Source organism: Polypterus senegalus, chromosome 13 (assembly GCF_016835505.1).
Source record: "Polypterus senegalus isolate Bchr_013 chromosome 13, ASM1683550v1, whole genome shotgun sequence".
In the NCBI taxonomy this organism is placed as follows: Eukaryota; Metazoa; Chordata; class Cladistia; order Polypteriformes; family Polypteridae; genus Polypterus; species Polypterus senegalus.
In genome coordinates, this window is record NC_053166.1 from 66,770,890 (window position 1) to 66,790,007 (window position 19,118).

At 40.8% G+C, this 19,118-nt stretch overlaps 1 protein-coding gene across 1 annotated transcript; it reads left to right on the plus strand.

Annotated features, from left to right (window-relative positions):
• Window positions 1-5,007: 5,007 nt before the first annotated feature.
• Window positions 5,008-16,959, plus strand: LOC120543050. Its single transcript, XM_039775883.1, has 4 exons — window positions 5,008-6,144; window positions 6,482-6,658; window positions 9,079-9,258; window positions 16,705-16,959. Exons 1-4 carry the CDS (start codon window positions 5,032-5,034, stop codon window positions 16,858-16,860), a joined length of 1,626 nt encoding a protein of 541 aa, XP_039631817.1. The 5' UTR covers window positions 5,008-5,031; the 3' UTR covers window positions 16,861-16,959.
• The last annotated feature ends 2,159 nt before the right edge of the window (window positions 16,960-19,118 follow it).

Genomic DNA, 19,118 nt, shown 5'->3' on the forward strand with positions numbered 1-19,118 from the left:
AGAGCAAAAATGGCATGTTTGGTTGAAATGTCTACTCATACACTACTTATTTTTGGAAAATTCCACAGTATTGTGAGTTCTTTCCTAATGTACCAGTTAGGACATAAACTTACTCAAATATGCAGCTACTTTGAATCTTGGATTAGTTGCTGAATGGGTACTCCTGGAATAAATGTAGTTTTAGTTATTCCCAAAGTATTCTGGACCGGGGATGATTTTGCCAAAGTCAAAGATACAGATAACCGCTTAAGGTAAACAGTCACCTTTTAACATGATCCCATGTTACATTTATCACTTTTAATTTACTACAGCTATTTATATGAAAGGTACTAAAACTCTTAAGTGAGTCTAGCATTTAAAAAAAATCAGGATTTCAGTTTCTCATCAATAATAACCCCTCAGCTATGAAAACATTCTATCTGTGAGCACCCAGATAGCATCTTAAGGGACTGCCTTTGCTAGGGTTGAGCTCTAAAAAACTGGTATTAAGAAGATTTTAAAATACGAACCTGGCCAACAGAGGAGATGCCATCCTAAGAAGTATTGAGAGAGAGACTACATGTCTACAATAAATATATAGCAATTGAAATGGAAGCATAAAATTGGGGATGCTATGGAGTCAGCAACTGCTGGAATATTGTAACAATGCAGGACAATTTTGGAAAGTGGTTAGGTTGTGTGACCTATAGGAGGCGTACCTGCACCCTAAACACCCAAACACAACCAAACCACACAGTCAAGGAAAGATATTTTTATGTAATCAAAGTACCTTTTATAGGTTGTTATCACCTGGTAAATTAGTCACAATTCCTTTCCTTTTCAACCTCCGTGCTCCTCTGAGCAAACCCTGTCCACCTCCATCCAACTCTGACTCTCGGATGAGGCAGAGCGGCTGCTTTTCAACCCCAACCATGGAGTACTTTCAGTGCAACAAGATTGCCACCTGGAAGCAAGTCTGGATATGGTAGACACTCTCCATAACAGGGGAGCCTGTTCTCAGCAGCTCCCCCTAGCATCATCCGGGATCCCCAATATGAGCCTTACCAGAGGATATTGCCACCTGGTGTACTGGGGGAGCACAAAGCCCTGGGAGGCAGTCATGTTCTGTCCTTCTCTCATAATGGCCTCCAGACCAGAAAAGGTACCAACAACCAACTTGTTTGGGATGCCCGTCAATCCATATCCTTCCTGGATAAGGAACCATCCACCCCAGCTGGGGTGCCAGTCAACCTGTGTCTTTTATGACAGTTGCTAAATTAAATCTTAAATTCTACCTGCACCTACACTGACACTCGACCAAAACTTGTAGTGTTTACAAATGATTTTCAGCTAATCAGGAGGCTAAGTATGGATGGATATGTACATGGATGTGTCATCCAGAGAGAGAAAGAGGTTAGGAGCACTGATACAGTGCATTGCCGCACCCACCACACAACAAACCATTTCAGGATCCAGATTAGGACCTGAGTGCAGCCATGCAACGGGTGATACATCAGCACCTCACTATTTCAAAATCTAGTATCATTCTATACTACTCTGTTTGCACCATATTCTGTGTGGATTCTGGGGAGACTCTCTGAGGCTTCAATGAACCCAAACAAGCTCCAAAGTGGATAAAGTGCAAAAAGGTGTTTTATTACTAGGTATAAATAAGCTAATGAAGGAGTAACATAAAAGCGAAAAAAAAAAACAGAAAACCCACAAGTTGACTCTGTCTGCCTCCTGATGTGACTGATCCACTTCTCCACATTGAACTGTGCTACTCCCTTCTACCTGTGGTCTACTTAGCACACTTCTTTCTATACACTGGCTATTCTTCCTCCACCAGTGAAACTCTTGCTACTGACTCCACTCCTAACTCCTAAAACTCTAAGCTTAACCATCCCAAACAGGCAGCAATAATAACCCGGGACCCTAATCTTGAAAACAACCCCCCGAAACCTAACCATAATGTTAAAATCAGTATGCAGAACCCTTAGGTTAAGAACATAAGGAGAGGAAAAAGACAGAGAGGAAAGGTATATATAAACTCAAAACTCAGTTTCTCAACAGATTTTAATACAAGAGGACCTGAAGATGGAAATAGCCCAATCAAATTAGTGGCGATGGCCTAAGCATTTGGACCAATGTGGATGGAATTCATGGGTACCCTGGCTTTTCCCTAACCTCTTAGTAATGAGATTAAGGTAGTTCAATATGCCTACTCCAAATTAACTTCCATGGTTATGCAGAAGCTATGGGTTTCTGAATGCTGTGTTGAAGCACTGGGCACATTCCACCTTCCCATGTGTTGCTGAACTCCTGAGTTGTTTCTAATACTTAAAGGGGCAGGCATCCTAAGACAGCCTGTCTTATGCAGCATCTAACAGTCATCTATATAATAAAAGCCCAGCGCGGTGTCCGTGTCCGGGTCCATGTTCCTTTTGGCTGTATAGCTGCCCTGTAGAAAAGCCCCAGTCCGTCCCCTCTCAGAATTCCTGCTTACCTCCCTCTGTTCTTTCCCCTTTGCTTTTATTTTTCCTGTTCCCGAAAATCTTTTCAAAACAAAAGTAAACAAATAGACACACCGTCACATTAACGTCTTCTCCCCTCTGCCTATTAAATAATCAATAAAATGAAATAAAAAAATCATGAAAGAAACAGAAACCACAACCTACCCTTACAGCGTCCACCGCGCTTCTGGTGTTACAACCAAACACGTGGTGTATGCAGGTTATGAGGTGTGACGCTAATTAACGCCCGTACTACAACAGATTATATTGTTCATATACTATTAGCTATTTCCAGGGATCAACTCTTTTGGGGAAGTTTATAACAAAAAAAATAATAATTTAAATATAAATAACATGTGCACTTGAGTATTTCGAACCCCGCGTCTCAGTCGGATGGTTCCCCTGGTCACCAATTTGTGTGTTTCACTATGCCCACTATCCCTTACGGGACAATGCCGAAACGAAACGCAACTAAACCTGCTGCTCCGAGAGAGGACACATTACAGCGTGATCATGAAGCAAAGAGGCAAAGGCGTGACAGTCGCTCGCAAGAAACAGACACTCAGCATTCACACAGATTAGCTCAACGACGCGTCTCTGCCGCACAACGAAAGGCGACTGAAACCCCTACAGAGAGAGAACACAGATTACGCCGTGATTGCGAAAGAAAGAGGCAAAAGCGTGCCAATGAGACACCCGACGAAAGGTCCTTACGATTGAGTCCTTCTACTGTGGTCATCCAACGCGCAGCGTAGCGGGCGCCAAGTTGCTAGTCTATAAATAATGTGCTGGGAATGTCAATCCAAATGTTAGTCATCCTCTTCTTCTTCTTTTTTCGGCTGCTCCCGTTAAGGGTTGCCACAGCGGATTATATTCTTCCATCTCTTTCTGTCCTCTGCATCTTGCTCTGTCACACCCATCATCTGCATGCCCTCTCTCAGCACATCCATAAACCTCCTCTTAGGCCTTTCTCTTTTCCACTTATCTGGCAGCTCTATCCTTAGCATCCTTTTCCCAATATACCCAGCATCTCTCCTCTGCACATGTCCTCTTTTCTTTCTTTGTGAAAACAACCCTGGGGTTTGCAGGATTATTAATAGGACTAACACCTCCTGTTGGCATTCTAATCTTGGGAGTGAAATGAGGATGACCTCTTCTGCTACAACAGTCTGTTATACCATCTGGACCTTGCAAGATGCTAAGTTTGCCTGTGTGCTTTCCTAATGGTCACCATGCTTGTCACAACCTGTCTTGCTGTTGCATGGGGCAAACCATTCAAGAGATGTTCCCCCTTGTTTTCAGGCTGCAGTGTGAAGAATGTGAAACATGTGTGGCCTAATTCCTCATTTCCTTACAATTAAAATTTCATCTTACTTAAAATCACATTTTTTATGCATTGTTGCAACTCAAATCATACGTACATTTAGAGTTATACCAGTTCAAACCAAAATACATTATTGCAGCAGACATATTCTTTTTTCATGACATTTTTTATGCCATTGGCCATGGTTCATTACTTGATATAATGCACCATGACCAAGCTATTACTTTTTTTTAAAGAACTATTGCTTTCAGTCCAAGTTTTCTGTGAGAATTTCACCTAATCTTCACAATTATTGGATTGATGAGAATAAATAAGTCACTAAGCCTTTTTATTTTCATCACTGTGACAGAAAGGACAAAAAACTGTAGGTCTTTGTTAAGTATTGAATCTCTGTCCTCATGGTCATACTCATAACCCAAGGGGAAAGATCAAAAAATATATTCAGTTCAGCTCCATTAATAATAAAGACTAAAATACTCAAAACAACTATCTACCATCAGCTCAAGAGTAGGTGATTATTTCACTGGGTGAAAAGGGAGAATTGGTGAATATGTCCCTGAATGTGCACTCAGAATATCATTATTTTAGATCCGCCACTACACATCAGTGACATAGACATTAATGCCTGTTTAACAAAAGAAATTCTATGTGTAATGAATTAAAAAAAACAAATTTAAATTACAACCTTTTCTAAAATTAATTAACGTTTTTTTTAGAAAACCAGTAACAACCTTTCTATATATTGAAAAGATTAGCATCCTGTCTAGGGTGAACTTCTGTCATATGCCCAGTGCTTCCAAGATATAGTCAGTATTTTCGTAGTCTGTGAGAACAATACGCGGGTTGGATGTACAATGGTTACCATAAACAGAATATGTGCCTGGCAACTTTATATAAACATTGGTAAAATATAAATACAGACTAGATGTGCCTGTTCCGTTACTAGTTAGATATTTTGTAAAATCCCACAAATAAAGTGCTTTAAAAGTGTCGTAATCTACTTTGAATATTTATTCATGTTGACCATTATTTGTTTTAACACTTTTGGGAAATTCCAGATGTATTTGAATACAATGTATTTAATGGAATCTTGTTATAGTGTTATTTCTTAACCAATTAGGAAATCAAAAAGTAAATATAACTTGTCAGGACTAGCCAAACATATATATAGAAATTCAGATGCACCCCGTGAACAATTTCTCGCTAAAACCAGAAATGGCTCTTCCACATTACATTATTCTGCTGACCACCTTCAACATTATTTTTGTTTCAGGAAACATTTTTGAAAAACTTGGATGGAAGATTAATCCTTGGTCAAAAGATTCAGTTGGCGTAAAGAATCCCAATGGATTGAAAGATCCAGTTACTCTAGAAAATCCATCTGTCTTGAATGACCCAAATAGACTAAATATTTCAGATGGAATTAAAGATCCGACTGAACTGACAGATACAGCTATGAAAAAAGATCCCACTGGATCAAAAGATTCCAATTACCTGAAAGATTTAGCCAGCATGAGCGATACAGTTGATCTAAATAACCTAGGAGGTCTTTTAGTAACGATTGACCAGAAAGCACCTTCTGAATCAAAAGATTTAGTTGATGTGAAGGGTCTACATGGGCTGACAGATTCATTTGGTCTAAAAGATCCAAATGAAGTCAAAGGCAGTCTTAAAGAAAAAAATACTGTGAATTCCATTCTGGGTCAAAGTGGACTGAAAAATGTAGTTAGTCCTACAGCTCCAGCTGGGTTAAAAGATTTAATAGATTCGAAGGTGCCAAAGGGTTCAGATAGTTTAAAAGACTCCTTTGGAATAAAAACAATTTTTGGCCTGGGTTATCCCAGTGCAATTAAAGATGCAGTTGGTCTAAAGGATCCCACTGGATTGATAGATGCGACCGGCCTAAATGATGCCAACGTACTGACAAGCCTAGGTGATCTGAAGGATCTAAACAATTTAATAGAGTCCACTGACCTGAGTATTCCTACAGGACTGAAAGGGGTATTTGATCTGAAAAATCACACTGGATTTAAAGAATTATTTAATCCAAATGATCTGTCTGGACTAAAGGATTTCATTAGTCCACAAGATCTGAAAGGAATAACTGATTTACTTAGTTTAAAAGATCTAACTGAATTAAAAGAATCAATAAATTCTAATATTCTTAATCAGTTGAAAGATGTAATTGGCCTGGAAGACCCAACAGGACTGACTGATTCAGTCAGTTTGAAGGACCTTACTGGATTGTCAGCACTGTTTGATTTAAAGGATCCTGCTATATTTAAATATTTCATTGGACTGAATGATGTCAAAGGAATTCTTGATATGGTAAGCTGATCATGAAAGCAGATTACAAAAATTTATTTTGCTATATAATAAAAATCATTTACTAAAGATTTTTAAAAGCTAACATTGGAAATGACAAGATTTGTATAGTATTTAAAATATACATGTGGTTAAGTTATAATTTTTTCCATTATACCATATGTATGTTATGTTTCATTGATGTACTATATAGGATGATTATATTATTTTGAAATTATAATTATTAAGTAAATGCATTAGAACAACAGAGTAAAACATTATGCTTCTGAGTTCAAATTTAAAGTGCTATCTGGAATAACCACAGAATAGTTACAGTTTTTTCTTACTTTGCCCTATGCAGCCTTTAGACATTATAAATCACCTACTACCTATATCACTTGCTGATTGGACAAACTGTGGTACCAAAGATCCCTTCCTGCTCAGGAGCTTCATTCTTCCCAAAACAATAACCATCCCAGGACCGATTTCGTTCTCAGCTAAAGGCACTCTCATAGAGAACGTGAGTGCGCCCCTGAAGGTAAGCTGAAATAAGTAAGAAAATGTACACATGACATAACATTCAGGTGTGGTGGGAGACTTGGTTAACTGGTTTGAAAGTTGGAGCATTTTGAAATGTTGTAGTCACTTCACCAAAGCGTTTGCAATCACATTTGGTTTTTTTTACAAACATTCAAACTCAAGTGATGAAAAGATATACACAGTATGCTACTGCTAGTTGTTGAATGTGGAGGGTCTGTGGCTAATTGTAGTTTAAGTTTCTTATCCAAAAATGTTTTTAAAAGAGTACCCAGTTGAGTTTTAAAATCTGTGCTGAAGTCTCAAGTTAAAATTATTGGCTGCATTCGAACTTGATTAGATAAAGGTTCATTGTGGCATTTAGCTTATACATTATTATCTCAGAGACATATTGAATCATAATCTTTAGATAATGTAGCCATGAAGTTATTTTTAGAGTAGCAGAAATGCTGAGTACACATTGAATAAAATGTCACTGAGCAATCTTTCATATATTTCTATATAAGTTAAACTGCTTTCATCTTTTAATTTTCCATACATGAACATCATGTCACTTACATGCTGAGGGTCATGGAAGACACCGTACAGCCGTAGAGACAAGGGTGCAATGAGACTAATGCAGAAGCCAGGCTGTTAGCATATAACAAGACCTACCCATGCATTTTAGTACAGTAAAGAATGGGATTTACCAGTACCTTCTACAGTGATGATTAAATATGAAATCTCATTTCTACTGTAAGGAAAAAATAAAGAATATCATCTAATATTGTATCTTTCTTATATTGTAATACTTGGTCATACAACCCTCACCTTATACCCTGACCTTGTCCCACACTATGAGGTGTACTTGGTTTTGTTTGCAGAACTGCTGGTATTTTACAGTTTTGGCATTGAACAAAAAATTTAAAAAAAGAAAAATGTACAAGTTAAAGTAACTGCTCTCAAAATAAAGCTGAAACTGTAAACTAATTTATAGTTGAATTTGCTCAGGCTGTCTGTCTGTTTTAAGACCGATGATTTGGCAAATTCAAGCGTTTTGTAATTTCCAAAATGTGTGCAGTGTGCTACATGTAGGATATCTCAGTGAAAACTGGAGTTTATAAGAAATTTCCTTGAAGAGTAAGTGGGTCAAAGTTGAACAAAATCTGTTAACTGGGAGTTATTTCATGGGACAGACAAAAAGACAGACATATGTGAGGTTGGGAGCATATGTGAAAACACCTAAAAGTGGGTAGCTGTAAATAAATTTGATTGGTGGATATTGATTTAAAGTTTGGTATTTATCAAACATTAAGCACTTCTGCTGCATTGTAGCCAATCACAGTGCTGAGAACATATACATTAAGCAGGTGCCATATGTTTCAGATGAACATCTGATTTACTTCACACAGACTGCACAAAGTTGGGTGGCCCTAGAAAACAAGGAAATTCATATAAATGTTGTAGATAGTACCAGTACATTTAAAAAATGTATTTTAAATAATAGTATTTTAAGAAAAAAATTTCATATAAGTCTCCGAAAATGATAACGCCACCTCATGTTCTTTAAAATCTAAATCTGTCATTAGTATTTGTAAGAAAAAATTGTTTATCCGCATTTAAAAATGATTTAAAGAAAGTATATAGCAAATTATAAAGCTAAATAATTATTTATTTATAAAAACTGCATTGCTTACAATTTATTCGTACGAAAATATGATGGGGAAATGTCTAGACTTTTGTAGCCATCTACTAGAATACTTCACCACAGCCCAATCAATTTTCTATCAAACACATAAACACAAATCACTTGGCACACGTTTAATAACGTCAAAAATGTTTCTGGGTGGGAGTCAAGCATATTAGAGTAGTGTCTGTTGGGTATATAGAACTAATACATGCTTCGAAATCAGAAAGAGACAGAAAACATAGGAAAAAGATATCCTCATACTGATGGAGTGATGGACTGAGTATGCAAATGTTTTTTATTTACTTTTTAGTGCATTTAAGAATGGAAAACATTTCATTCTAAATTTTCGTAACATCAATTTGGCGCTCCCTGGATGCTGCGCCTGGGGACAGATGTCCCCCCTTGCTCCCCCCAGCCACGCCACTGACCACTGGTTTAAACAGTTTCAGAAAAAGATATTTATTCCTAAATTGAACAGCAAATGCTAAAAACAATTTAAATTTAAACCATTAAATATAATATAAAGAAAAATTCAGAGTATAGTTAACACTTTGAAATGGCGGCATTGATTTTGCTAGATATTTGTTTTTGTAGTTCTTGGACTTTGTGAATGATTTGACTCATCTAACAAAAGAGTTGTAGAGTGGTGGAAAATCTGAATTTCTATTTAGAATAAAAAACTTTTAAAAATAAAAAGTCTAAAATGTGTTGCAATTAAAAAAAAACATAATACTTTTCTTCTTTTCTCGTAGTTTGAAGTTGAGGTGAAAAAGAAGATACTTTGGTCCTGGATGAGAGTACCCTGCTGGGGTGGTTATGGGAGTTGCACTTATGACAAAGTGTGTGAACAGATTGAGAGCATCGCTAACTCTACGGGATGCCCATTCCAAAGTGAGAGCAATGGGGACTGCTGCCATTGTCCCATTAAAAAGGTACTGTACTTAAACACCGCAGATACTCAAGACACTGTAGGCAATATGTGGTCAAGTTAACAACAGAGCTGATCTAAAATTAAATCAAGATAGGCACAAAATATATATACTTATAAAATAAATTTGATAGGGAGATAGATTTATAGTAAATATCCATCCATTATCCATTGCTTATCCGAGGTCAGGTCGCAGGGGCAGCAGCCTAAGCAGGGAAGCCCAGACCTCCCTCTCCCCAGCCATTTCCTCCAGCTCCTCTGGGAGGACTCCGAGGCGTTCCCAGGCCAGCCAGGAGATATAATCCCTCCAGCGTGTCCTGGGTCTGCCACTGTGGCCCCTTCTCCCAGTGGGGCATGCCCAGAGCACCCCCAAAGGAGTTATCCAGGATGCATCCTTACCAGATGCCCGAACCACCTCAACTGACTCCTCTCAATGCAGAGGGGCAGCGACTCTACTCCGAGTCTCTCCCGGATAACTGAACTCCTCCCTCTATCTCTAAGGAAAAGTCCAACCACCCTATGGAGAAAACTCATTTCGGCCGCTAGATCGACTGGTAAATCGACAGCCTCGCCTTTTGGCTCAGCGCTCTCTTCACCACAATGGACCATTGCAGAGCCCGCATTACTGCAGATGCCGCACCGATCCGTCTGTCAACCTCCCGCTCCATTCTTCCATCACTCGTGAACAAGACCCCGAGATACTTGAACTCCTCCACTTGAGGCAGTAATGTGTTCCCAACAGAGAGAGCATTCCACCCTTTCCCAGCTGAGAACCATGGCCTCAGATTTGGAGGTGCTGACTCTCATCCCCTCCGATTCACACTCGGCTGCGAACCACTCCAGTTAGAACTGGAGGTCACTGTCCGATGAAGCCAGCAGAACCATGTCATCTGCAAATAGCAGAGATGAGATTCTGAGGTCACCAAACCAGACCCCTTCCACTCCTTGGCTGCGCCTAGAAATTCTGTCCATAAAACTTATGAACAGAATCGGTGACAAAGGGCAACCCTGGCGGAGTCCAACCTGAAAAGCAAACGAGTCCGACTTATTACTGGAAATGCAGACCAAGCTCCTGCTCCTCCTGTGCAGGAACTGAATGGCTCATAACAACAAGCCCTGTACCCCATACTCTTGGAGCACACCCCACAGGTTGCTTCGAGGGACACGGTCGAATGCCTTCTCCTAATCCACAAAACACGTGGAATGGTTGGGCAAACTCCCATGCCCCCTCCTGGATCCTGGCCAGGGTGTAGAGCTGGTCCAGTGTTCCATGGCCGGGATGGAATCCGCATTGTTCCTCTTGAATCTGAGATTCAACCATCGACCGAACTCTCTTCTCCTGAACCCTGCATAGAAATTACTGGGAAGGCTGAGGAGTGTGATCCCCCTATAGTTGGAGCACATCCTCTGGTCACCCTTCTTAAAAAGGGGGACCACCACCCCGGTTTTGTCAATCCAGAAGCACTGACCCCGATGGCCATACAATGTTGCAGAGATGTGTCAATCAGGACAGCCTCACAACATCCAGAGCCTTGAGGAACCCAGGGTGAACCTCTGAGCTTTTTAACTACCTCCTTCAGAACATGCTACCATTAAGAGTAATGTACTGTCACCTTTTTCAGACTGCATTTATACACAAGACCCTTTCACTCAGTGACAATGTATAGCACATAGGAATGCAGTGTTTGAAGTGATTTCCTACTATAGCTGAAAGCAGTTAGCCCTCCAAATTACTTCAGAACAGAAATGCACAATATTATTATAATGTAGGTGTAATGAATGCACTATTTGGCACTAAAAGAGTGAGGGAGGAGTCATCTCCAGATTCCATACTTCTCTCATCTCAAAACACTATTGGTTAATAATATTAAGGTAATGGGGGGCAAGGAAACGATACATAGAGCGGATTGTGCTGCTGTTGCACAGCTCAAGAGTCACTGATTCATTTACTATCAAAGGTAATGTTCTTGGCTTGTCTATGTGGGTTTTTACCTGGGAGCTCCAGTTTTCCTCTCATCACCTAAAGACTCTCGTATTAGGTTAATTAACTAAATGTGGAGGTGTGAGTGAGTATGCCCTGTGATGAATATGTCCAGGGTTGGAAATTGGATTGATAGATGAGAAAAGCGAGTACTGGTTTTATTTATACCAATCATGGTACCTGTTGGAGACATGTAATAGAATGATTAAAAAAATATTTGCAATCTCTTGCTCTCCCTGTACCTTCAGCGTCTTTCCTCTTTATTTGCATGTGTGAACATCTCTTATCCAGTGCCCCGTCTCTCAAGCATGTTCCCATAAAGACTGCTTCTCAGATTCTGTTATTATTTTTAAGGCACCTTTGTCACTCGCACTTCCTCTATGAAGCATTAATAAAGCCAAACTGACCAATTGCACCAAAGCTAAATAGACCAATCAGATTGTTCAGAGGGACTGGGCACAGACCTTACTATTAGTAGATACATATACTATATATTTATATATTGTACATATGGGTAATTTGAACATGCACAGCCGTTAGTCTAGTTGAAACCAAGGTCAACTGAACATCAAATTCAACAATTTTGCTTCAACTAGACTAATGGCGGAGTGCTGCTCTGTGTGTGTTTGAACTACCCATAAGTCAATGTGAGCATGTTGTATTCTGTCAGCTTCTATCAGTTGCAGTTCATTTTCAAATTGACTTTTTGATTTACTCTCATGTGTGTGTATATATATTGTGGCGGACACCCCTTCTCTACTTGGTCTGGGGGAACAGCAATGGGCTGCACAGTACCTCCCCCAGAATGCTGGGTGATAGTCCCCCAGGTGACAGTGGTGCCCCAGATACCCACAGGGCTCCCTGGGATAGGAAGTTCTCCACAGCCCTGCTGGGATCCAGGGTGGCCGCCAGGAGAAGCTGCAGGGGTTCCTGAGCCCATCTGGGCGCTTCTTCAGCCACACCCTGAGATCAACCGGAAACGGGTGATCAAGCACCTGGAGCACTTCTGGGTGGACTAAAAGGAGCAAGCAGCCACTGCTATGGGAGCCAGAGTAGGGAGCTAGACGGACAAAGCTGCCTGGGATGAGTGGAGGATCTTGGAGGGAGACGAAGGAGTTTATTTTGTGTGGTTTGTGCTTTGTGCTGGGACTGTTTTGTGCCTCAGGGACATGGCCCACAGGTGAAAAAAATAAAACTTTTCTTTGTTTTTATATGTGTGCCTCCCAGGTTTGGTGGCTAGTACGCCCCCAAGTGGTTTTATCACTATATACAGTATACATATATATATATATATGTATACATACTGTATATATATATACTGTATATGTATATATACTGTATATATATATATGTATTTATTGTATAAAAAAACATGATCATCTCGGAGAGACACTGTGAAGTCCCGCAAGACTACTTGCATGTCTTGCCATACTTACAAACAACTTCTCGGAGACACTTTAAAATCTCGTGAGACAAAAGGACAGCTTTTAAATGATTGACGCACAGCATGCCATGCAGATCACGCAGCACGGCAGCAACAGCTTCTGTACAGGCTTTTAAATGATCGACAAGCAGCGCAACATGCAGATCACGCAGCAAGGCACAAGCAGAAGCTGGCTTAAATATATATTGTGGAATGTACTGTAAAACAAGACAGACACACTCATAAAGTTTTGGGGTGGTAGCCCCGTATACTGTAAAGAAATTCAGGTCAATTCATTTTTCCCTAAAACATAAAAGACATTGAAGGTTGGGAAGACAGACAGTTTATAGGGGAGGACCGGAAATTAGGGATGCTGGGTAAATCATGGTGGATTGTGGTAGTCTGACGTCATCGATGGGGAAGCAGATGGAAGAAAGGGACCCGGAAGTGTTGTATCTCTTTGAGTCGTCCGGGCGGTTTTACGGCAACAGTGTGCCTGACTTTCTGAAGAAACAAAGAAAGAAAGGTTAGTATGCTGCTGTTGTCCCCCGGCAGGAATTGTCGCATTGCAAATCGGGTCCTTAAGCTGCTCCCCAAGTGCTTGTGTGTGACATGACCCCCCCCCAACCCAGACCTGTCAGGTCAGGCATCCCGAGCCGAGAGGTCGTGAACCCGAGTGAGAGCATCAGCGTTGGCTTGTAGATTACCTCGGTGATAAAGGACAGTGAACTTATATGGCTACAGGTCCAAAAAACACCTAGTGACCCAAGGATTCGAGTCCCGGTGAAGAGCCATCCACTGGAGGGCTGCATGATCTGTCACCAGGGTGAACTCCAGCCCCACCAGGTAGTATTGCAGGTGAGTTACTGCCCATTTGATGGCCAAGGCTTCCCGTTCCACCGCGGCATACCTCGTCTCCTGGTCCAACAGTTTCCGGCTCAGGTAAATCTGGCTCAACACGGCACCAAGTCCTGTGTCCGAAGTATTGGTCTGGAGGATAAAAGGAACAGAAAAGTTAGGAGTCCTTAATACAGGTGCCATTGTAAGGGCCATTTTTAAGTCACTGAATGCCCGTTCCGCTTCTTCATTCCACACCACCTGTACAGGGGCCCTTTTCTTTGTCAAGTTTGTCAAAGGGGCGGACCTCTCAGAAAAACGGGGTACAAACTGGCGGTAGTAACCCGCTAAACCCAAGAAAGCTTGCACCTGTTTCTTAATTATCGGACGGGGCCATTCCAGGATGTCTTTAATTTTGGAAAACTGTGGCTTCACTAGACCCCCTCCTACTAGGTAGCCCAAATATTTGGCTTCGTTCATCCCAAAGTAACACTTCAGAGAGTTGATACGCAGCCCGATTTTCGCTAGCATCTGGAGTACAGCATAGACTTTCGCTACATGTTCCTCCCAGGTGCCGGAAAAGATAACCACTTCATCAAGGTTTGTGGCACAATAGGACTGGTGGGGCTGTAGCACTCTGTTGACCAGACGTTAGAAAGTCGCTGATGCCCCGTGCAGTCCAAATGGGAGGACCTTGTATTGCCAGTGACCACTAGGGGTGCTAAATGCCGTTTTTCTCTTGTGCGGATGCCGTTAAGGGAATTTGCCAATAGCCCTTTGTCATGTCAAGAGTAGTCAAATACTGGGCTGTCCCCAATCTCTCGAGGAGCTCATCCACTCGGGGCGTGGGATAGGCGTCAAACTTGGAGACCTGGTTAAGATGTCTAAAGTCGTTGCAGAAATTCCACGACCCATCTAGCTTAGGCACGAGGACGATAGGACTGGACCAGGGGCTATGGCTCTCCTCAATGATGTCCAACATTCATTTAACCTCTAGCTCCACCTCAGCACGTTTTGCCTCAGGGAGGCGATAGGGCCGTTCCCTGACAACCATCGGATCTGTCACAATGTCGTGCTGAATCAGTGAGTTCCGGCTGGGCCCTTCACTGACCCTCTCCGGGATGGATAGGATCACACTTTCGAGCTCCTGTCACTAGTGGGATGACAAATTAGGACCAAGGTTAAGTGTGGGTTTTTCTGAGAAAAGGGAGAGGGCAGTGCTGGAAGAAGGGTGCTCTTCCCTGTCCTTCCATGATTTTAATAAATTAATATGATAAACCCTCTCGCTCGGCCAACGGTTTGGTTGACTCACCAAATAGTCAATGAGCCCTTTTCTCTCTTTAACCTCGTAAGGCCCTTGCCAATGGGCCAGCAACTTGGAGTGGGAGGTGGGCACAAGCACCATTACACAATCCCCTGGTTGGAATTCGTGTAGACAGGAGTTCCGATTGTAATTCCGGACCTGCGCTGCTTGAGCGTGGGACATGTGCTCTTTAAGTAAAGGCAGAATTTTACCCAATCTATCGCATAACTGCGCAATATATTCTAAGAAGTTCATGGAGAGATGTGCCTCCCCCTCCCAGCCTTCTTTTAGTACATCCAATAGGCGGTCATAGAGAAGTTCAAAGGGGGAAAAACCCATGGAGGCTTGAGGCACCTCCCAGTAGGCGAAAAGTACTAATGGTAAAAGTTGGTCCCAGTTCCCACTGTCCGCGGAGACTACCTTGCGGAGCATCTGCTTGAGCGTCTGATTAAATCTTTCTACAAGGCCATCCGTCTGTGGATGATAGACGGATGTCCTAAAATGCTTAATCCGGAGCAACTTGGCAATCTCCCTGAACTTATCCGATGTAAAGGGTGCACCCTGATCCGTGAGGACTTCTTTGGGTATGCCCAAAAAACGTACTAATTCCCGTGCAATATTTTTTGTGTTAGCGGCTCACAGGGGAACTGCTTCTGAATAGTCGCATAGACAACCATGACCAAAATGTATTTGTGACCACGCACCAAAGGCTCCAGGTGTCCATCTAGATTGATACCGATACTCTCAAAGGGAATATCTATAAGAGGAATCGGGATCAGAGGAGCATGGTCCCTCAAGGGTATCTGGCGTAACTGACAGACCGGACAGGACTGACAGAAACGACCGACCTTCTCATTGACCCCAGGCCAGTAAAACCAGAGTTTTATTCTCTCCAGGGTTTTTTCGGCCCCGAGATGGGTGTCTAAGAGGTGGGCGTGAGCTAGATCGCAAACCTCCCGCCGGTAGGTCTGCGGTGCTGACAAGAATTTTCTCACCTCACCTTCGAGCTCCTCAACTCGATACAAAAACTCATTCTCCAAAACAAAGTAGTGCGGCTCCTCTCCTACCCTATCACTTTAAAGTTGTGACACATTATTAGTTATTTAAAAAGTAAATTAAATGCATGGTGGCGCAGTGGTAGCGCTGCTGCCTCGCAGTTAGGAGACCTGCGTTCGCCTCCCAGGTCCTCCCTGCGTGGAGTTTGCATGTTCTCCCTGTGTCTGCGTGGGTTTCCTTCCACAGTCCAAAGACATGCAGGTTAGGTGGATTGGCCCTAGTTTGTTTGTGTGTGTCCTGCGATGGGTTGGCACCCTTCCCAGGATTGGTTCCTGCCTTGTGCCCTATGTTGGCTGGGATTGGCTCCAGCAGACCCCCGTGACCCTGTGTTTGGATTCAGCGGGTTGGAAGATGGATGGGAAAAAATCCACATCCTGTTTTGAGGAACATTTCAAGCATAGAAATATATTGTGACTGACACATTACTATAGTGTTCTTTAAAAACCCAAGAATGATGAGCTAAGGTCAAAGTGAATTACATGAGATCACATTTATGCCCTAAATCTGTTATAATGACTTCCAGTTTTTAATTTATTTCAACAAATGAATGAATGCTTTGTTTGCAGTAACAATGTTCTTTGCTAATCTGAGCTAAATTGTAAATCTTTGTTTTGTTAATGCTTTTTGAATCATGTCTAAAACTGGAATACTTATTCATAGTTCTTGCCATTTGGCAATGATCAGCAAATAAATTTTATAAGAATTATAACTATCAATAGATTACCTGTATACACTAAATGATCAAATAAAATAAACATTCAAATTTTTGATTGCCAACTTAAACATATTTGCAAAATCTTGATAACAAAAGCGTAATCATTAACTATGTTTTTCTTTTCATTTCTTATAGGGAGTAATTAATATTCCAAAGGTGACCTTCAATATTCCAAAATTCAGAACACCTTCCTTCTTTTCAAGAGGTGATTACAAGATCCGCATTCGAGCAGTCAGTGGAGAAAAGCAGATTGCCTGCTTCAGTACTAGTATAACAGTGAAATCATTTTAAAGATGAATATGGCTCAAAGGAAAGCAAACAAAATCAGATTCATATTTTGTTATTACTTGCAGAACTTCCAAAATAAATATGGAGATTTCTTAACTCAAATTATCATTTTTGAATTCTTCTGTTATAAAAGTTTATCTAATGGCACATGCAGTCTTGGCAAAATCATGTCATTATAATGGTTTTTTGGGTAAGGAATACAGAGGTTTTGAGGTAAGGTAGTAGACAAGTAATAATTTCAGTATTGTCTGTACACTAAGCATTTCAACAGTGAACTGTCAGTGGCTCAATGGTGACTGCAAAAAGCAGTTGCGACAAGGGTCATCCTTATCTAGTACCACGTTCTAGTTTAAAGTATTCTGAATTAATGATGTTAATACAAACTGAAGCTTCTGGATTGGTATACAGTAGTTTGATCTATGCACAAATGTTCGGGCCAAACCCAAATTTCTCCAATGTAGTGAAAAGGTAGTTCCATTCGACCATATCAAATGCTTTCTCTGCATCCAACGATAATAATATCTCCGGGGTGTTTAACTTTGTCGGTGAATATATTACATTAAACAGGTATCAAAGATTGGAAGCTAAGTGTCTGCAGTATAGTCTGTACACTAGACAATAATGGCCCAAAAAACTATAAACTGTAATGTTAAGCTTACTTCAATATTATTTGTGTTTCAGAACACTGTACCCTGCCCACAGTAAATTACTCCTAAATAAAACTAAACTTTATTGTCATTGCAAAACAGTGCACCAAAATTAAGATCCCATCCCCAATGATGCAATAGGCAATATATACATTACTAACAAATGGAGAATAAAATAAATACAGCTACGAAATAAGGGAATAAAAGGCTACAGTCAGAAAAATACCGTAAATATAGTACAAAGTCAGTACTTACAAGAAGCACTTCTAGCCCACAGCAGCCATTAATGGACTTTAACATAAGAACAGTGGAAGCAGTATGTGTACATACAGTGCCCTTTATAATGTTTGGGACAAAGACACATTTTTCCTTGATTTACTCCTCTGCTCTACAGTTTAAAATTACAAATCAAATAATTCAGACGTGATTAAAGTGCACATTGTAGACTTTCATTTAAGGGTATTTGCATACATTTTAGTTACACCATATAGATGTGATAACACTTTTTATACATGCTCCCTCAATTTCAGGACATCATATTGTTTAGGATATAAAAATGGTAGGTATGTTAACACAGTCACATTTAGTTATTTGTTGCGTATCTCTTGCATGCAATGACTGCTTGAATTTTGTGATTCATGTACATCACCAGGTGCTGAGGATCATCTTAGGTGATGATCTGCCAAGCCTTTAATGCAGCCATCTTTAGCTCCTGCTTGTTTAGGAGAGTTTCTCTTCAGCATATGCAAGGCATGCTCAGTTGGATTTAAATTGAGGTACTGGCTTGGCCATTCAAGAATTTTCCATTTTCTAGCTTTGAAAAACTCTTGTGTTGAATTAGCAGTATGTTTGGGGTCACTATCTTATTGCAGGATGAAGCGCCTTCCAATGAGTTTGGAGGCATTTACTGGAACTTGAGCAGATAAAATGTTTCTGTACACCTCAGAATTCATTATATGACTGCAGTTCAATCAGATGAACCAGATGAGGAGTACCAGTACCTGTGGCAGCCATATATGCCAAATCCATAACACCCCCACCACAATGTTTAATAGATGAGGTAGTCTGCTTTGGATCTTGAGCAGTTTCTTTTTATCTCCACACTTTGCTCTTGCCTTCACTCTTATACAAGTTTATCTTTGTCTCATCTGTCAAGAAGAGCTTTTCCCGAATTCTGCAGGCTTTTTAAGTCCTTTTTCACAAGCTGTAATCTGGCCATGCTTTTTTTTTCTTGTGGCTAACTAATGGTTTTCATCTCGCAGTGCGGCCTCTATATTTCTGTTCATGAAGTCTCCTGCAGATAGTCAGTCATCTCTGACACATACACATCTGCCCCCTGAAGACTGTTTCTGATCTGTCAGGCAGGTGTTTGGGGCTTTCTCTTTGCTATAGTGAGAATTCTTCTGTCATCAGCTGTGGAGATCTTCCTTGGCCTACCAGTACCTTTCCAATTAATGAGCTCAACAGTGCGTTCTTTCTTCTTAATAATATTCCAGATAGTTGACTTTGATAATCCTAAAGTTTTACTGATGTTTGTAAAGGATTTATTCTTGTTTTTCAACCTCATAATGGCTTCTTTGAGTTTCATTGGCAATGTTCTTGCCCTCATGTTAA